General features: G+C 36.5%; 2 protein-coding genes across 2 annotated transcripts; one reads left to right on the forward strand and one right to left on the reverse strand.

The window, feature by feature from the left end:
- Window positions 1–1,494: 1,494 nt before the first annotated feature.
- On the forward strand, window positions 1,495–4,730 carry LOC107789492 (uncharacterized). Its single transcript, XM_016611315.2, has 5 exons — window positions 1,495–1,771; window positions 2,251–2,477; window positions 3,203–3,283; window positions 3,989–4,339; window positions 4,473–4,730. The coding sequence occupies exons 1-5, from the start codon at window positions 1,627–1,629 to the stop codon at window positions 4,572–4,574; spliced, it is 906 nt and encodes a 301-aa protein (XP_016466801.1). The 5' UTR covers window positions 1,495–1,626; the 3' UTR covers window positions 4,575–4,730.
- A 638-nt stretch (window positions 4,731–5,368) lies between these two features.
- LOC107789493 (aspartic proteinase 36) lies at window positions 5,369–17,884 on the reverse strand. The gene is made up of 10 exons (XM_016611316.2): window positions 17,003–17,884; window positions 15,942–16,071; window positions 15,567–15,814; window positions 14,173–14,397; window positions 11,992–12,154; window positions 11,830–11,903; window positions 10,487–10,577; window positions 8,308–8,383; window positions 6,280–6,351; window positions 5,369–6,060 (listed from the first exon to the last, which is right to left on the reverse strand). Exons 1-10 carry the CDS (start codon window positions 17,227–17,229, stop codon window positions 5,915–5,917), a joined length of 1,452 nt encoding a protein of 483 aa, XP_016466802.1. The 5' UTR covers window positions 17,230–17,884; the 3' UTR covers window positions 5,369–5,914.
- Window positions 17,885–18,749: the final 865 nt, after the last annotated feature.

Consider the following 18,749-nt stretch of genomic DNA (forward strand, 5'->3'; position numbering starts at 1 on the left):
CACTTTAAAAAATGGTTACCCCATACAATTTTTACTTAAATGGGGACGACCAAATAGGGCGCGCAGAAATGGCGTGGGATAGCCACTGTTTAAGCTGGTATTTACTTTTTATCCAACATTTTTAATGCTTAGCAATAGTAGTCACTAGTCTATTAAAATTAATATGAAAAAACTGTGTTACCCTTTCTTTTATCTCTTTTCCCAAATGGAAATGCAGTGTATTTATACTGTTTTATTTCCGCATCCAAGGTGTGCAATCGTGTATTCGGAACCTCATCTTCACCCATTGGTAAGGAAGGTCAACGAGAGCACCAAATGGTACGAACTTCTATTAATGCTACTGAATGTTAAATGCCTTTGGTTATAGTTCTTGTTGATAAGCTAAACAAGCATGAAGAACATAAGGGAACGATTACAAAAGCAAAAGGAGAATGGGGAGAGGTTCCAGATTTTAAAAAAAGATTAAGATATGACGTTGTGAAAATAAGAAAAAGAGTGATGAGTAAACAGGAAATGCAATTCCTTCCCAGAAGTTAAGGACATGTAGTCCTGAAGTCCTAAAGTTAAATTCAAAAGTTAAGGACACAAGTTCAAAAGTTAAGGACAGACAGTCCTTAACTTATAGTTACAAGTTCTAAGTTAAGGACAGACAGTCCTTAACTCACAGTTACAAGTTCAAAAGTTAAGGACAGGCAGTCCTTAACTTACAGTTACAAGTTCAAAAGTTAAGGACAATAGGTCCTTAACTTTGATTTCCAAGTTCAAAAGTTAAGGACAGACAGTCCTTAACTTATAGTTACACGTTCAAAAGTTAAGGACAAGCAGTCCTTAACTTACAGTTACAAGTTCAAAAGTTAAGGACAATAGGTCTTAACTTTGACTTACAAGTTCAAAAGTTAAGGACGTTTGGTCTTGAAGTTTGAGTTCCAAGTTCAAAAGTTAAGGACATGTAGCCTTGAAGTCCTGAACTTAGAGTTCCAAGTTCAAAAGTTAAGGATATGTAGTCCTGAACTTAGAGTTCCAAGTTCAAAAGTTAAGGACATGTAGTCCTGAAGTTAAGGACATGAGCGGAAGGGTATTTTCGTCCGGACAGTTAAAGTTTATTAAAGCAGTGGCTAAAGACTAAAGACATTTTAAACGATGACTTAAAAGTAAATACATGTGTTATTAGTGGTCAACCATGCACTTCCCCACAGGGCGTCCCGTGCAATTTTTACCTTCTAAAGTATTTGAATTTGGCTGCGATAATTGGGCCCGGGCTCAGCCCAGGCTGACCTATACTAGTGTATTACTAAACTAAAGTACAAATATATAAAAAGCAACAATAACAAGGAAGTAAGAGTTAATAAAGTATACAAGTAATCATTCAGAAAATTAGTAACTACTCCCTCTCACAAAGTAGCAGAAATTCTAATAACCAAGAAATTTCGCAGATAATAATCAATCTGTCCCTACCAAAATACTATGAACTATTACAGCTAATGTGGCTGAAAAAAAGATGAAGGACTAAAAAAATCAAGAACCACATAGAGAAAATCGTACCTTATCCAAATATAGAGAATCAAAGGAAGAGAGCTTCCATCTCATCCCCATGGGCTAGCTAGTAATCATGGGGATACAAACGAGATGAGCTTTTCTGCTGTTCTTCTTCCTTCTTCTTCTTCTTCTACTACCATTTCTCTTCCCACCAATCACAATAACCTTTTCTCCTTCCACAACATCAATGGCATCTCCTCAAAGTTTAATTCCATCCATAGATTCTCCTTGCGAGGTGCATGTCCCTCTCTCTCTCTCTCTCTCTTTTTTTTTATTGTATATATTATTGATAAAAACTGAATATGTCAGGGGCGGAGCTATGCAAGGGGAGTGATACTCCTTTGTCGGAAAAATTACATTGTGTAGATAGGTCATATTTTTTAATGTATATATAGTATATGTTTGTGAATTTACTTCTTTATATTTTGAATCTCCGACACTAAAATATGTAACCACCAAGTAGTGTAGTGGGATGAATAAATCCCTCCATCCTCAACTAAGGGTCTCAAAAATTCGAATTCTGGGAGTAGAGAAATCCCTAGTAGAGAGTGTTTGTCTCTTAAAATGCTTCCCTCTACAATGGATGCTATGCGGCACAATAAGTCTGAATTAGTCGGATCAGTGGGACTAAATAGATAGTTGATTGTCATACAAAAAAAAAACTGAATGTGTATTAATATCTAATGATTTTTTTTTTTTTTGAATGTATGGCAGTTGTTAATGACTCCAATAGGACAGACTTATCTACTGATGCCACTTTGGAAAAAACGGATGGGGATAAGCTTGTAGATGGAATGGATTTTGGGGAACTTTGCGATGAATTTGAATGTGTTAGCAGCCCTTCTGTTGAAGCTACAGCTAGGCAACTTGTTCGAGATATTCTTGAGCTTCGCGAAGGCAATCGTGCCCTTGGTACCTTTGCTGTTTCTGTCAAATACAAGGTTCTCCATCGCTTGTTCATCTACTATTCACTTGCTCTATTAGTACATTTTCTAATATCTCGTATTCTAATGTTGAATTTGGTCTTGGCTACTTCTTTGGATAATTGGATGGTTTTAGCTTATTAGCGTTAAAAGATTCAGGGGCAGAGCTAAATGGTCCGACAAGGATTCAATTGAATTTTCTTCATCGAAAAATTATACTGTATATATATATATATATATATATATATATATATATATATATAGATAGATAGATAGATAGATAGATAGATAGATATATATACAATATTGAATCTTCTTAATACAAGGACAGTTTCTAGTGTAACAACAAAGGTAGCTCAAAAATTGCTTTAAGTTGCGGGTCTAAATTCTAGGTGTAGCATTTTTTGTATTTCTTGAATTCCCTTATTAGAATTCCTGGCTCCCCCTTTTTTAGTTGTTCTCAAACTAATTTGATGAAAACATTGCCAAATCAATCAAACAACTTCGCAAATAATCACTTGTGTCGAATTTCACTTATTATAGAATTATGATGCATGTCTGCAACTTAAGTTGCTTCCCTAGTATTGTTCTAGGGTGATAAGAGTATAAAAGAACTCATGCCCTATTTGGGGATTTGCTTTAACTTCACCAGTAGTTGGAAGTACTTAGATTTATATGGACTAATATACTGGATTATATTCATTGTTCAGTATCTCAATCTATTGCCAAACAATCAATTGCAGGATCCAGTCAGAAGTTTCACGGGGCGAGAGAAGTACAAGAGACCACTATGGATAACTGACGCACTGCAGAATGCTAGAACGGTAACATATTAAGGAGCTTTTAGATGTTTGTTTGACTTCTATAAAGTTATAGGTTATCAAACACTTAACAATTTTTGGACTTGCAAGCTTTTAATGTAAAAGAGGACAGGCAAAATACTTGCGCTTATGGATGTGATGAGCCTTTGTCGTCGCACAGGATAAAGTCTAGTTGTATCTGGTGTTTGCATCAGACGAATGAATGCAAGACATTATGGAAATTTTTTCCATATACTTTTATCACTTAAGTGTACTCTCACTTTAAACTGTGACTCTCAAGATTAAATTATTTGATTTGGTGTAGTGTAAACACCGAGTGCAGAAGTGTCTTCCGTTGCACCTCCTCCCAGTATCATGATATTACCTATTCTATAGCCTTCAACAACATATAAAGGAGGACATACGCAAGATACTTGGGCTAATAGCTGAATCTAGGTGGTTGTAGTAGGAACAAATTCTCAGAATCTTGAGTCAGTCGACTCAGAATGAGTATAATATTATTATAGGTATACATTTTCATCTTGTTGTTAAAATGTATATATATATGCATAGTTCTCGCAAAAAAGCAATGAGTTCACTTGAACCTGCACAACGCACCTAGATCTACCTCTGTGTTGCACCCCCTTCCTAGCATGAGACTACTCACTCCTTTAGTCGCCAACGAAATGTACTAGACAGTTTTTCATTATCAATCATATTGCTATGCAGAGTGTGCAAGAAATGGTGATGTTATCAACGAGTGTGTTGAATATTAAGTGGACAATTAAAGGAAAGCCAAAGTCTATACTTGCTGCCATAGGAGGGGATCTGATCATCAAAGTGAACTCAAAATTCACTTTGAACCAAATCAGTGGGCAAGTAGTTGAACATGAAGAGCTCTGGGATTTATCAGGATCATCCGTCATCGCTCAAGCTTATTTCTGGGCATCGCGGCGTCTCTTTGCCACAGTTGAAGCTGGGAAAGATGTTGCTGATTTTGTGAAAGACTTGAATTCTAAGTCTACTTCAGAGAATAAAAACATGGATGTCTATCCTGACCCTTATGGTGATCCAGCAAAGGTATTTCTTGTTCAAAATTTTAAGTCTCAAGTCTTGAAATTCTATTCAAGAAACTATTGCAAAGGTTTATGGCATTTGATATGGAAATTGTTTTAGTGTAATCTGATGAAAATTGTGTATTTCTGTGATACAGTTCTTTCAAAGGGATGACAGCTTCCAGAGGGATTTCTACCAAATTGCATTGCTCCTAGCAGTTATATATTTTGTCGTACAGTTCTTGAAAACAACTTTATGAGACTTTTTCCCAAATTGCTACAAGTAAGATTGTATAATTGTAATTATTAATTGATGTTTGTATCTATATACATACTTGAGGAAGATTTCATATTAAAATATATTTTGCTCCTTTAGTTAATGCAGCTGAATCAAAAGAATTATATATTTCATTCTATATTTATCCGTTTGTGGTGCTTATGCTTTTCTGAGCTGAGGGTCTATTAGAAACAACCTCTCTATCCTCACAAGGTAGGGGTAAGGTCTGCATACACACTACCTCTCCAGACGCCACTGGTGTGGGATAATACTGGGTATGTTATTGTTGTCTATATTTATCCGCTGATTAATTTCAAGGAAAAGAAATGTTCGCCATTTATTTTTCACATTTCTGTTTCTTAGCTCTAACAGGTTAAACTCTCTTTCTTCTACTGCTCTTCTCTAAGGCAATTACCATAGTATCATACAACTAGCAAGATAAAGGTTGTGGCTTTCATATTTTTCATTCCTCCCTAGGTTCCACTTTATGTGACAGAAGTCCAAATATTACACTAAGTTTACGAAAGAAATGAAAACATTTGAAATCAATAGTCTTACACATGTCATAACATTTGTGTGGCTATAAGACTTTAAAACTTATGATCTGAACATGACCATAAAATTTGTATGACTATAACATTTGTGTGGCTATAAGACTTTAAAACTTATGATCTGAACATGACCATAAAATTTGTATGACTATAAAAGTTTTTCATTAACGATATGAAAAGTTGTTTAAATCACTCTAAAGCAAAAGAAGTAACTGCCAATAGGTGGTGACTGATCATTATATAAATATCATTAACATGCACATTGTCAGAAAAGCTACAAGTACAACAATTCTTATCTGACACTCATAAATTAGGAAATACACCAAAAACTCAAAAAGGAGCAAACACCAACATGACATTCTCACAAAAGCTGGAATTACCTCACCATTAAATTGAAACAAACTAATGAATAACTTCAAAAGAAAGAAAAAAGGGACTATCCTATCCAAGCATTTGCTTGCATCTATTCACTGTTTGTATTTTCTATCACATGTCCCAAGAGAAAAGGCAGTGAAAATAAAATAAAATGAAACAGAATGAGAAGAAAAAAAAAACTATTTAGACCATCATCTATGAGGATGATCTCTATGTGTTAGAACAGAAGTGGAACTGCAGAATGTCGGTTTCATCAAACCAGTGTTGTCCGTATTTGTGTAATGTCAAAGAATCATGTTGAAGGTATAAGAAGAGGACTTGTAATTCCAATGAATCATCAAATCACCGGATGTTATGGCACAACAATGACTCCCTGTACAGTTGTTTCTGGTATATCTCAAAGATTGCATAGGATGGAGATGATTAATACGAAGAACGCAAAAACCATTCTTGAATTGCAAGTCGAAGCTGATGAAATATTGTGAGCACCTATGGTATAATCTTTTCCAGAAGTTTCATCTCTGATTCTGATGCTCGAAGAGCCTGAAATAAACCAACAAATACTTTTAAGAAAAAGTCCTCAAAGGAAACTCTTCAAATAAAACTATTGACGTTGTGCTGAAAAACAAATCTGAATCATCCAAGTCTGAAGAAGGAAACAATTGGTACTATTTCAATATGGAAAATAGATTCTACACAATGACGCAGAAATAAGTTAATCAAGCATTAAATCCTTGAATTAAATGGTAAAGCCATACTCACAGTTATATTCAGTCCAGCCAATACTCTGATTTTCAAGATCATACAGAACAAGCTTGTTGGATAGCACAAGATCTGCATCAAAATATCGATAAATCAATCAATCAACTTTATCTCAATCATGAACTAGTGAGTCAATTATATGAACGCTTTCCATCCATTTTGCTCTATACAAGTCTTAGAAACTAGATTCTCCAAATCTATCAGTGATTGTATCAGCTTAAACTCAATTCTGGGAAGGTGCACGTTCATCATGTAATTTTTTCTGTGAGCTGTTATTATATCAAGTATTTGAAAAGACTGAAGAAATGGAAATGAGATGCAAGTGATGATGCAGAATGACCAGTCGACTCTCCAGTGACTCGTATTTTATTGATACATAGTAATAAATACTAGGGAAACAGCTCCATTTCAGCTATAAAATTAGTATTTACAATAACTAAGAAAAAGTAAGGTTTGAAGAATATCACTTTGGAGTATTAATTATTATAGAGAAATTAAAGTGATGTGCATATTACTTATAACATAATCAAATTTTGAAGTGCTCAAGGTGTAGTTTAAGATGTAAGCTTCCGACCAGCTAAACCGATAAAGCAAATATTAAACTTGAAATTAAGCGAAAACGCCAAGAAATTTATTGTGGCCAACTAAATTATTCAAAATCTTACTATCCCTCCTTTTGAACTAATATTTTCTTTGCTTAGACGAAATTAATATAGAAATATGACCTTCAGTAATACTCCTAATTATAAAAGCCCATATGCTGGTTAACTTTTATCATTGATATTTCGAATAAATAATACTCCCTGGATATTAATTAGCATGAATGGACAAGAGTTTCATAATACAAATTTGGCATGTACATAGTATTGGTAAAAGATGAAACAAATACTTAAGTAATGGTTGAAAAATCTGATTAGTAAAGATTAATTTGAGTTTTTCATACATCTAGTAAAACATGAAATAGGTTGAGATAGGTTGATGGCTATGGCAAAAAGCCAAATTGAGTCCTCTTAGTAATGCATGTGTTAGGTCATGCTCCTAATGAAATTGGTCCAACTTTGCCTTAAATTCTTATCTTTATACCGGAGCATCTTCCTCTGGCAAACTCCACGAAAGGAGTTGAGCACAGAGAATTTCTGTCACCATCCGAACTTGTTCGGTATTGAGATGTAGTCCATTCATTGATTGAAGTTGTTATAAAGTTACGACAAATATCTTAAGATGTCATAAAATGGGAAGTGTATTCGAAAAGCTGTACGTACGGAGTAATTTTGCTGGCAAGAATATTAATTAATTGAGCCATCAGCATGTCAACTTATTATTTGATTCCAATTTCCAGGTCTACAACGATTATCTAATATTACCCTTAAAGAGTTTCATCAATTAAATAAATCTCCCTAGCTTAAGAACGGATTGACAAAGAATCTGCAAAACTCTTCTATGTCAGTCTTTACATCTTAAACACTTCTTTGTTTTTTGTTTTATCTTTTCCTTTCATGTGGGTATGTGGAGGACAATACAGGTTTAGATAAAACCTTCAGAAACACAGAAAATAAGTTGGAAGCTAACTTGTCTATCCTCGGAAGACATTGGACACCGCATCAACAGAGAATTGGAATCAACAACTAATGACATATAGTAAATATTCTTTATTTATATGCCGGCTTCTTTACATGCGTTCTATCCGACAGCTGTGTATGATCTATGACTACTTGCATGAGGACCAGATCATGCTCTTCTACCAACTTCTCTGTGACTTCTTTTCAAACTCTACCATAACAGGTTGACCACAATTTCAAATATTCTATTGTATTCATCAATTGTGACGTGAAGTTAAACGTGTTTAGGACACAATTTATTTATCCCATGTTGCTCAACTGTCTTATGATCACACTTGCAACAATAACATTGAACGAACTATTGACTCTAGTTGGGCAAGATTAGGTTCGTGAAATTAGTTAAATTTCTAAAATGTAGTTCATCATCAAACTGATTTACTTTTATGCGCTATAAGTGGTTAAATGATACCTCCTAACAGAGTTATTTCCTTTCCATCCTTTGTCTGCATTCCACTGTCCTGCCAACCGATACACCATTCATTGTCCTGCCAAGTTAAACACAAGTGAAGATATTCAAAACGAAAGGGGTTTGTAAGTCATGTTATCAAAACTACAAAGGAAGTATATCTAGTAGCTTTCCCTTCCACGCACCCTACAATAAAAGGCCTTCACCATGTATACAAGATCAAGTGTATCCCCAGGACCCATCTTAGTACCCTATCGTTTGCATTAGATTACACATAATTTATAACATATGAATGAATCTAATGGTTTCATGGAAGTCAGAAAAACTCATACGGATATTTACAACACTGATAACATTGTAAAAATAATCACCTATGCAAATGAGACAAATAGAAAAGAGAGTGAAACAACTTCCCACGAATCCTAGGCTTGAATCTAACATATGAAAACATAGAAGACCAGTCGCTTATTGCAATGCTGACAGGAAATTTGTGATGACAAATCAATAGTCCTAGGACTTCAACAACTACAACAACAACGACGACCCAGTAAAATCCCACAAAGAGGGTCTGGGGAGAGTAGTGTGTACGCAGACCTTACCCCTACCCAATGGGGCAGAGAGGTTGTTTCCGATAGACCTTCGGCTCAGGAAGACGGAAATAAAACAAGAAGAGACAATTCATCAGTACGTCAACAGAAACTATAAAAATAGTAATAGCATCATGAAAACCATAAAACAGATGACATGCAATAACAATAACCAGCAATTAAGGCTCGGGGTTACAAAAAATAGAAAAGATAGTGTGGACTCAACATTAACCACAAGCCGTCTAAAATCAAACCTACCAAACCCGCCTCACCCTTGGTATGAAGTAGAAAAAGCTCGACTACCCCCTAACCTACAACCCTAATGCTCGACCTCCAGACCTTCCTATCAAGGGCCATATCTTCGGAAATCTGCAGTCGTGTCATGTCCTGCTTGATCACCTCTCCCCAATACTTCTTAGGCCGCCCTCTACCTCTTCTCGCACCTACCAAAGCCAACCGCTCACACCTCCTCACCGGAGCATCACGGCTTCTCCTCTGCACGTGCCAGAACCATCTGAGTCTCGTTTCCCGCATCTTGTCATCCACAGGGGCCACGCCCACCTTCTCCCGAATATCTTCATTTCTAATCTTATCCATCCTAGACTACCCGCACATCCACCTCAACATACTCATCTCTGCTACCTTCATCTTCTGGATGAAAGTTCTTAACCGGCCAATACTCTGCCCATACAACATGATCGGTCTAACCACAACTCTATAAAACTTACCTTTGAGTATCGGTGGCACTTTTTTGTCACACAAGACTCTAGATGCTAGCCTCCATTTCATCCACTCCACCCCTATACGGTGAGTAACATCCTCGTCGATCTCTCCGTCCCCCTGAATAACCGACCCAAGATACTTAAAACTACCTCTCTTGGGGATAACTTGTGATCCAAGCCTCACGTCCCTGCCTACTTCCCTCGACTCAGCGCTGAACTTGCACTCCATGTACTCTGTTTTAGTCCTGCTCAACTTGAAACCGTTAGACTCGAGGGCCTGTCTCCACACCTCCAACCCCTCGTTAACATCGTCTCGCGTCTCATCAATTAGAACTATGTCATCAGCGAATAACATACACCATGGCGCATCCCCCTGAATGTGATGTGTTAGTGCATCCATCACCAAGGCAAATAAGAACGGGCTAAGTGCAGATCCTTGGTGTAACCCCATAACAACTGGGAAATGCTCTGAGTCGCCTCCCACAGTCCTAACCCTAGACTTAGCTCCATCATACATGTCCAGTCAGGCCTTCACTGATTAGTGAATTCCAGCTAGATAATCGCTTGAGCAGTGTTTTTAAAAGCGAAAAGAAACGACCGGTTCTCTTTTGAGTCACTTTGCGCGTCACTGTTTGGAGGGCATACTTCATCCATGAAGCGATAACCCTATCGCTTCACTTCCTATCATCGTTTTAAGCAGTATGTCTTTTAGTAACACTGGGCTTGAGAATTCAGGTAACAGCCATAACGATCAAAGGATCCTTATATTCAAATACTAATAGGACAAAGAAAGGTTTTTTGGGTCAGCTGGAAAATCTAATCTGATTAAATAAGGAAAGAGTTGGAGAAATTCAGCAAAGTTAGATTACTTACATTAACTTGGAAAAGATAATCATGCGGATAAACTGTCAAAGACAGAGAACTAGCAAACTGAAAGGTTACAACTGGGAAACCATCATCAACCCTGCACCACCAGAAGAAGAGAGAAGTTAAAAGAGATGAAAATTAAAAGTTATTAGCACCAACTATCTGAATTACAGTGATTAATATCTGGAAGTCTAGATAAACATCATTCTGAAATGAAGGCTGGGTTACGGAGCATTATTACTGTTAATGATCTAAACACCACTGAATTACAGATATTAATACATCCTGTGAGCAATCTCACATTCTCGAGGAGAAGCAGATGGTGAAAGATTTGGCAAGCACATAAGCTCGATCGGGCCGTACTCACTCAACAAGGGCAGAAACTTCACTTGCCGAGGAAAGAAAATCAGAAATTTTTAGGAGAAGGATTTGGTCCTGACTGATAAACTAACAGAAGGAAAACGAAATGCAACTCATCCGAATAAGTCCATCATAAAAATGGAGCTTGGAATACGAAAGCTAATAGAGAAGTGGCTAATCACAAGAAACCAAAATTTTAAAATAAGGCTAAATGAGATGCACGGCATCTATCCTAAGAACCTGCAGAATGACTTTTGTGTCAGTCTACTCACTTTACGCAGCACTAAGATTCAAAGCAACAGAAACTGGAGAACAATGAGACATGTAAAATAGTCATCATATCTGTAAATTGTAAAGCACACTGTTATATGCATCTGCAATATAGAGCGGTTAGCTACCAGTTCCTTCAAGAAGTAATAAGCACCTCCAAACACTCTCAACTAGTGTTCTCCATTCGGGATTATAGGAAAAATTCAGTTTCCCTAAGCTAACATACCCCCCCCCCCCACACACACACACACACAGGAAAAAAAATATATGTAAAATTTCAAGCAGCAAATTTGACGAGTTCATCTTGCAGTTAGCCTTATAATAAAGCATCACAAACTCCTGACTACTGCAAATGAACAGTTCAATCTATCGCAAACAATAACTTGCTTTGCAATCATTGTCAGTTTATCCGCACCTAATCAACTGGATGACCTTATCATGGCAACATGCCTCATCTCACCCAATCAATGCCTACCTTAACTGTTACCTCACATCTAATGAAACACAATATGTATTAACATACCACAACTGCATGCCAGTCATGCAGATTTTCCAAAGGTCATAGCTGATGCAGGAATGGAGGACACCCAAAGTACCTATCTTATCTGCCCTACTATGTTATAGTGTACATTCGCATAGAGGAATGAGACGATCTCACAAACCAAATCTTAACAGAAAAAATTAAGGTATTCATGACGAGAGGGTAAAAAGAACCTTACTTTCCCCTGTAGTAAAAGCAGTGGAAGCTCCCCTCAACAAGATGAGTTGGCAGATCTGGTTGCTTAACCATCAACTATAGTAACAGGCAAAGTGAAGAATCAGGCCGGAGGAAAGGACATGTATCTAATACATACATGCACTTTTGAGATGTCTAAATTTACCTTGTCCATAAGAGCATTATAGACCTTGTTAGGAAGATATGCTAAGGTTGTACCGCTGTCAATTATTGTTCCTCTGTTGGATCCCGCGTCAAAGATAGTCGTAGGAATGTCAAGAGCTTTACCATTAACCTCAATTCCCTTCATGACAACATTGTAATGTGGCCTGAATCGGAAAACATATATAGTAAAAGTCAAGAAATAAAGGAGGAAGGAGCCAATGTGATGTTAAGACGATACGGATGTTTAAAAGTCAAAAAGATGATGGTATAATGAAATAAAAAGAAAAAGCAAGAGAAGTGAATGACAAGAATAACGAATAACAATCCTGATAATAAAAATGAATGCAAGTACTGAAGTAAAAATATGCTATAAGTAGACAAGAGAGCTTCAAATTTCTTCTTTCTTCATTAAAAAGTAATATTACTAGAGGAAGGACTCATGTTCCTGTTCTAAACTTGAGGTATAAGATAGCTTTAAATTTCTTCAAGTTCTCTTTCCAATTATTGCAAGTCCAATATTAATATATCACCGGAAAGCGATGGACCATTAGAACTACTTCCTTACCAAAGGAAATCACCACTTCCTTTGGTTGTCTCAACCTAAGTTGCTCGGACTCGAGTGCGGGTATCTGATACCGGGACAGATCTGAGTGTTGGATTCGGCAAAATCTAAATTTAAGATTCGGGGGAGTGGATCTGGATATGGATACGGGTGCAGGGATTCGACTAATAAAAAATAAAGCTATAAAAATATTGTAAATTTCGAGAGATATTCTATGAAAAACTTACATGAATATTGTAGAATTCATTCTTTTATTCTCCAAGATGGACATTATTTTTTCATTCTCCTAAATCTGTTTTATTTTTGATTTTGAGAAATCAAAATCTCAATTTTTCTCCCAAATTTGTCGATGGACTCCGGACAAAGTGTCCGAAGTCAGTTGACCGAATCCGGGACGTATCCCGCTCCCGTCCCCGTCTCGTATCGGGACGGGGACGGCACCAAAATCGAAGAGTCCGCGCAACTTAGGTCTCAACTAAGTGCCTTTACGGCTCTAAACTAGTTTTTTTTCTACTACATTTTGTATGTACCACGTGTGCTATTCTAACTTGACCCCTTGTTGGCTATTTGCAGTAGCTGCAAGCTTTTAACGTTTTCACTAGCTTGCAATTGAAGCCAAAGCAGCTACTCTTAAGAGAAAGGTATAGGTTGTGAGTCTACTCTTTCCCCTTGGTCCGAGGTACGCTCACTTCTGGTTGAGGAGGAACATCCACATCAGTTTCCTCCTTGTTTCTTCCCTCTTACAAGACGAAATAAATAATTCCTTATCCCAATAGTACATATTTCCTAAAAAAATTATTTGACTTCTAAGATATTTCATAAAAGTCGGTATGGATCTTCTATCACCAATCCACGCATGCATACATATGGATTAAGCTCAAGAGGATATGAATGAATTGGGCCTATCAATTGAATATGGGAGAAATTCAAAAATAGCCAGATTTACAACTGGTCGTTCAAAAATAACCCAGTTTCAAAAGTAATTGAAATTTAACCACTTTTCATGTAAAGATAAATCTGAGCGAAAACACTGTTCAAAACCCGAAAAATACGCTAGTATATTATACTGGAGTTCCAGGATAAGTATGCTGGAACTCCAGCATAAGTACACTAGAACTCCAGCATAATATACTGGAGTCCAGCAAGTATAATTGTCCAGTATAATATACTGGAGTTTGGAGCATCGCTGCTCCAGTCTCCAGTATATTATACTGGAGTCAACAAAGTATAACGGTCCAGCATAATATGCTGGAGTTCATACACAGGTACTCCGAACTCCAGTATATTATGTTGGACCGGTCTCTGTTGCAGCAAAATAGTGGCTATTTTTCATTGACTTCGTAAACGCTGACTATTTTTGAATGGCCAGTCCGAAAACTGGCTATACCGTGCTATTTTTACATTGAATGTTATGCAAAGCTGGAAGAATGGAATAAAATTTACAGACTAACAAAATAGGAGAAAATTATATACAACTTCAAGTAAGACGATGCCAAATCTTAGTTCGGGATCACGTCAGATGTTTGTGTGAACGGTCTATTTTTCAATCTCTCCTTTTTCCTCTTGTATTAATTTGGGGTGGGGCAGGCAAGAAGAAGAGAAGAAAATACATATACTTACTCATTTGGGACTAGTGGTGTTGACTTTACTTTCGGCTGAACTACTTGTCCAATGGCAAATATGCCACCACCATTACTGCCGTCCAGGCAATGTGCAAATACTTTTTTCACCTTTCCAGATACAGCTAGCTGCGAAATAAGGGATGAGTTTGCTTGCCCAAAACCAATTATTCCATCAACTGCTTGAGTAGATGAACCTAGCTCTCCTGATTGACTAGATGAGCACCTATCTTCGATAAAAAACATGTAAGCTACATACTTGTCATCAAGAAATAAATTACTTGCTGAAAGGAGTATACAATGTTCACACGCTTCTTTATTTACATATAAGAAACCACACACAAGTTATGGTGACAAAACAGAATTAACAATTATAGGAGGAGGAATTAAAGATTAAAACCATTAGAACATATCGGCTAGGAAAGAAGTTACTTCATTGGATATATTAATGAAAAATGCAGCCCATTTTCTGCTGTCAGTACTGCTTCCCCGTTAAAAGAATGAAGGGAGGAGATATCAAAGAAGCAATAATAACAGTATAACAATCTAATCTGGAAGTACAACTTTATCATGCTCGCTATACAGAATTGCAGAAACACATATTACATGCCATCAGAACTTTCAAATATGTTGAATTTACCAGTGATGTGTAAAACAGGTAATATAGCCTAAGAGACTGTGCTACTGAAATTGTTCCATGAACTCATACAACAGTCCATTTACTTAACTAATATAGGATCCGGAAACAACATACATACACGTTATAGTTTTCCTTTTTTTTTTTGGTTCTAGACCTTTCCTTTTTACTCTGTACATTGATAAAAGTAATCATGAAACAGCGCCTACATATAGTATTTCATGACTTATATACTCAATTGCGCATGTAACTACTTTTAACACGTTTCCTCATCAGGGAACTTAATTAAGATGATATAGCTGAGACTGAGACACTAAATAATCCCTATTTTAAAAATCTCCTTCCCCTGTTCTCCAGCTCAAGAGAAAGGTTTTAAATTAACCATTGCAATTCATCTATCAATTTAAATATCTACATTACAGATATGCAATACGGCCCATGTTTCATTTGTACTTGAAGCAACGGTGCCAGATGCTTCAACTACAACAAATCTATCTTTTTTTCTGGTGTAAGAAACAAATTTTGTTTATCTTCCCAAATAACTGCAACAGAATCTATGTAAACACAAGCAGATTTCGAATATTGTTTGGACAACAAAGAAAACGAGATAGGGTAGTAGAACTCGATGAAGTAAAACAGTGGCTACCAAAGAAAAGCTATTGGACAACAGATTCCCCTATAGTAGTCATCCAGGTCAATCATGAATTCACTTGGCAACAATTAGCATAAATAGATGTAAATTATAAAGAGAAAACTACCCAAATGCTATTGACCCATTCATTGATGTGGTTTTAAGATTTCCAGACACTTGATCAAAATGAATGTAATCCTTTACAAAGTATCCAGAAGTTGAGCTGCCGTCCCCGTAAGTAACCTGATATTCACAGGGTGCTCCCACTCTGCAATCTGAGTAGGGAGCATTAAACATATCAGTGCAAAAGTCTTGGTCGCAACTAACGGTTTTCCCAGATGCTGAGGCTTTCAAGTCATATAGCGTCAAGTCTATCTGTGGTATAACAACATAGATGAGAAACTACTTGGGTGGATCAAGAAGAGAAAGTTAACAAATTGAATATCTACTCTCTTTGAGCAGGGAAGGCACGAGAACATGTAAATTAGAAGAATGATCATACCCCAAGACTGCTTTTTGAAGGACATCTCCTACAGCCAGCACAATTCACCCATAAGATATCACTTCCAGTATCTACTTGGACATGATAGTCCTTTGGAGGAGTCCCGATTGTAAGTTTAGTGTAATAGAGCCTGCACAATTTATTTACAAAGAAAACATGACCACAATTGCACCAGAAAGAATGTACATGCATGAATTATCCAATGCTTCCCACCCTCCACCACAATTGCCTTAACTCATTTCCTGCATATGAGCAGCACTATTTGTTTTCTATTGGTTGGATGAGGGGCGCAATTTTATATAATAAGACCAACTAATTTGTTGTAATAGAACTCGCTGAGCAAAACAAAGAAGCCATAACAGCAATAAAGATCAAGTCACAAAGCTTCGTGCTTTCTTAAAATACAAACACTTGATTCCCATCTTTAAAGAAAAATAACAGATGCGACAAACATGCTAGTATCAACTGGAGGAATCAAACCTTTCCTGTAGCTAAACATTAGATATTTCTTCTTAGGGAAACAAATGCTTGAGCGATAACTAGCTATATCTCAATAGCTATATAACAGAAGATATCCAAAGGAACTAATTCATATATCTCGAAATACAATTTAGAATCAGAAAGAATAATCCAATATGTTGCTCCATAGGACCATAACATTCCTCCATCTCGCCGAAGTATATCCCCAGAGCAGAAACATTAACAAGTAAAAAGCTAACAACTCCATTCATTTTCCCTCTTCAAGGAAATAAGCAGACACAAAATTGACCACTAAGACAAAATCTCATTCCTAAAAGGAAAATTAACCCCTGCTATTTCTCATTCAAAAAAAAAATTTAGACTCAGCATATAAAGCAGATAAATTTGATCTAAACACACAAATCAACCCATTTCATTCACTTATACATGCACTTTAATCAATCTTTGTAGCAATAATTATGAAACAAAAAATAACAATATCCCAGTTACAATGCACAGGTAACAATTTTTTTCCCGTAATGTAAGAAAAAACATCATTACAAACAAGTAGAATTAAACAAGAAGAAAGAGAGGGAACTAACGCAGCATCAGTGGGTTGACCATTGCCACCCAATTGGAAGTCAACGGCGGCAAGCATTCTGCCATGGCGGCGACTATCATGTGCTTTGAGTTCATTCAAGACTGAACCTCCACGCCCACCATATTTATGCTTCACATTAAACACTACATTATTATCTCCCTTTACTATATTCACCACCAAAACCAAAACCAAAAGCAATATCAAACACCCTTTTCTCCTCAGATCCATTTTCAAGAATTGTCAAAACATTAAAATACAACACACCCACTTCCCAAAATCCAATCTTTATCCTTCTATATATACCAACAACAAAAAAGATATTGTATTATGTATATGTAATATGTATAGATGTGATGTATGTATGTGTGTATGTATGTGTATATGTATGGATCTTGAGGTGAAGGGGAAAAGAAAGGAATTATTTTCCTTTATATTAATGGATACAATACAAAGTGTACAATACACAGAAGAAGAGTCGGTTGTGAAAAACCCAAGGGAAGAAAACAGGAAGATTGAGAAAGAGTCAGAGGAGAGAGAGAGAGAGAGAGGACAGAACAAATGTTCAAATTTAGTAAACGGAAGGAAATTTTTGGGTGAGGACTCTTTATTAGTTTTAGTATTTGTGTTAGAATTTTCTAGGAAATTTTCCAAAGGGTAAAGAGTACATACACTCTAATATTATGTGTGTAGTTTCTTGAGAATTTTCTTGGAAATTTTTCTTAGGGGTAAAACTATAAGATAGAGCAAATACATATGTTATACGTATGCATAGGTGTTTCTTGAGGAAGGTGGGGGTGGGGTGGGGGGTGGTGGGGTTCTGAAAAAGAGAAAGAGGAAGGCTTTATCATGTACATATCATGAGTGTGATGCAATGGTGTAGCTCACGTTTGTCTGCACATAACATTCTCTTTTTTGTGCTAAACTGAAATTTCTGCTTCATTCTGCTACTACGCCTTCTATTTTTTGCAGTTTCTGCTTTGTTTTTTGCAATTATAAAGAATTTAAATTTTAATATTTTTATTCCATTAGTATAGTTTTACTTACTAATGTAAATCTCGTGATCTTTATCTCCTGACATGCTTAGCTAAAAAGAAAACCAAATTTAGACTCTGAAAGTCATATATATAGGTGAGTTGTTTAGTAGTTGGACTGTTCCTTAACTATTACGGCAACCATATTACCGTTCAGAAACCACTATAAACTAGTTCTAAGATATTATTATTCGTTGATGGAAATTTTTCTAAGTACGAGTTTGCCAAAATTAAGAGGACTGCTAAAGGAATATAACCTACCGATTATTTGTAGGAAAATAGCTTTATTTTTACTCCTAATAATTATAATTATTTTCTTGAGAGAAGAAATTCTTGCTTAATTTTTAAACCATGTATGTTCTCATATTTCACATTCTTTTTTGCCCGGATGTTGTGGGCTACGTGTAAGATGAGTAGGGACAGAGCAATCGGGTCAGACGAAATTCCGGTAGAATTTTGAAGGTGTATGGGCAGAGCAGGCTTGGAGTGGTTGACTTGGATGTTTAATATTATTTTTAGGACGAAAAGGAAGTCGGATAAGTGGAGGTGGAGTACGATGGTTCTGTTATACAAGAACAAATGTGATATCCAAAGTTGTAATGACTATAGGGGTATCAAGTTACTAAGTCATACCATGAAAGTTTGGAGAGGGTGGTGGAAGTGAGGTGAGGAGGACGGTGTCTATACCTGACAATCAGTTCAGATTCATGTAGGATC

The sequence above is a fragment of the Nicotiana tabacum genome, chromosome 11 (genome assembly GCF_000715075.1).
Source record: "Nicotiana tabacum cultivar K326 chromosome 11, ASM71507v2, whole genome shotgun sequence".
NCBI lineage: Eukaryota > Viridiplantae > Streptophyta > Magnoliopsida > Solanales > Solanaceae > Nicotiana > Nicotiana tabacum.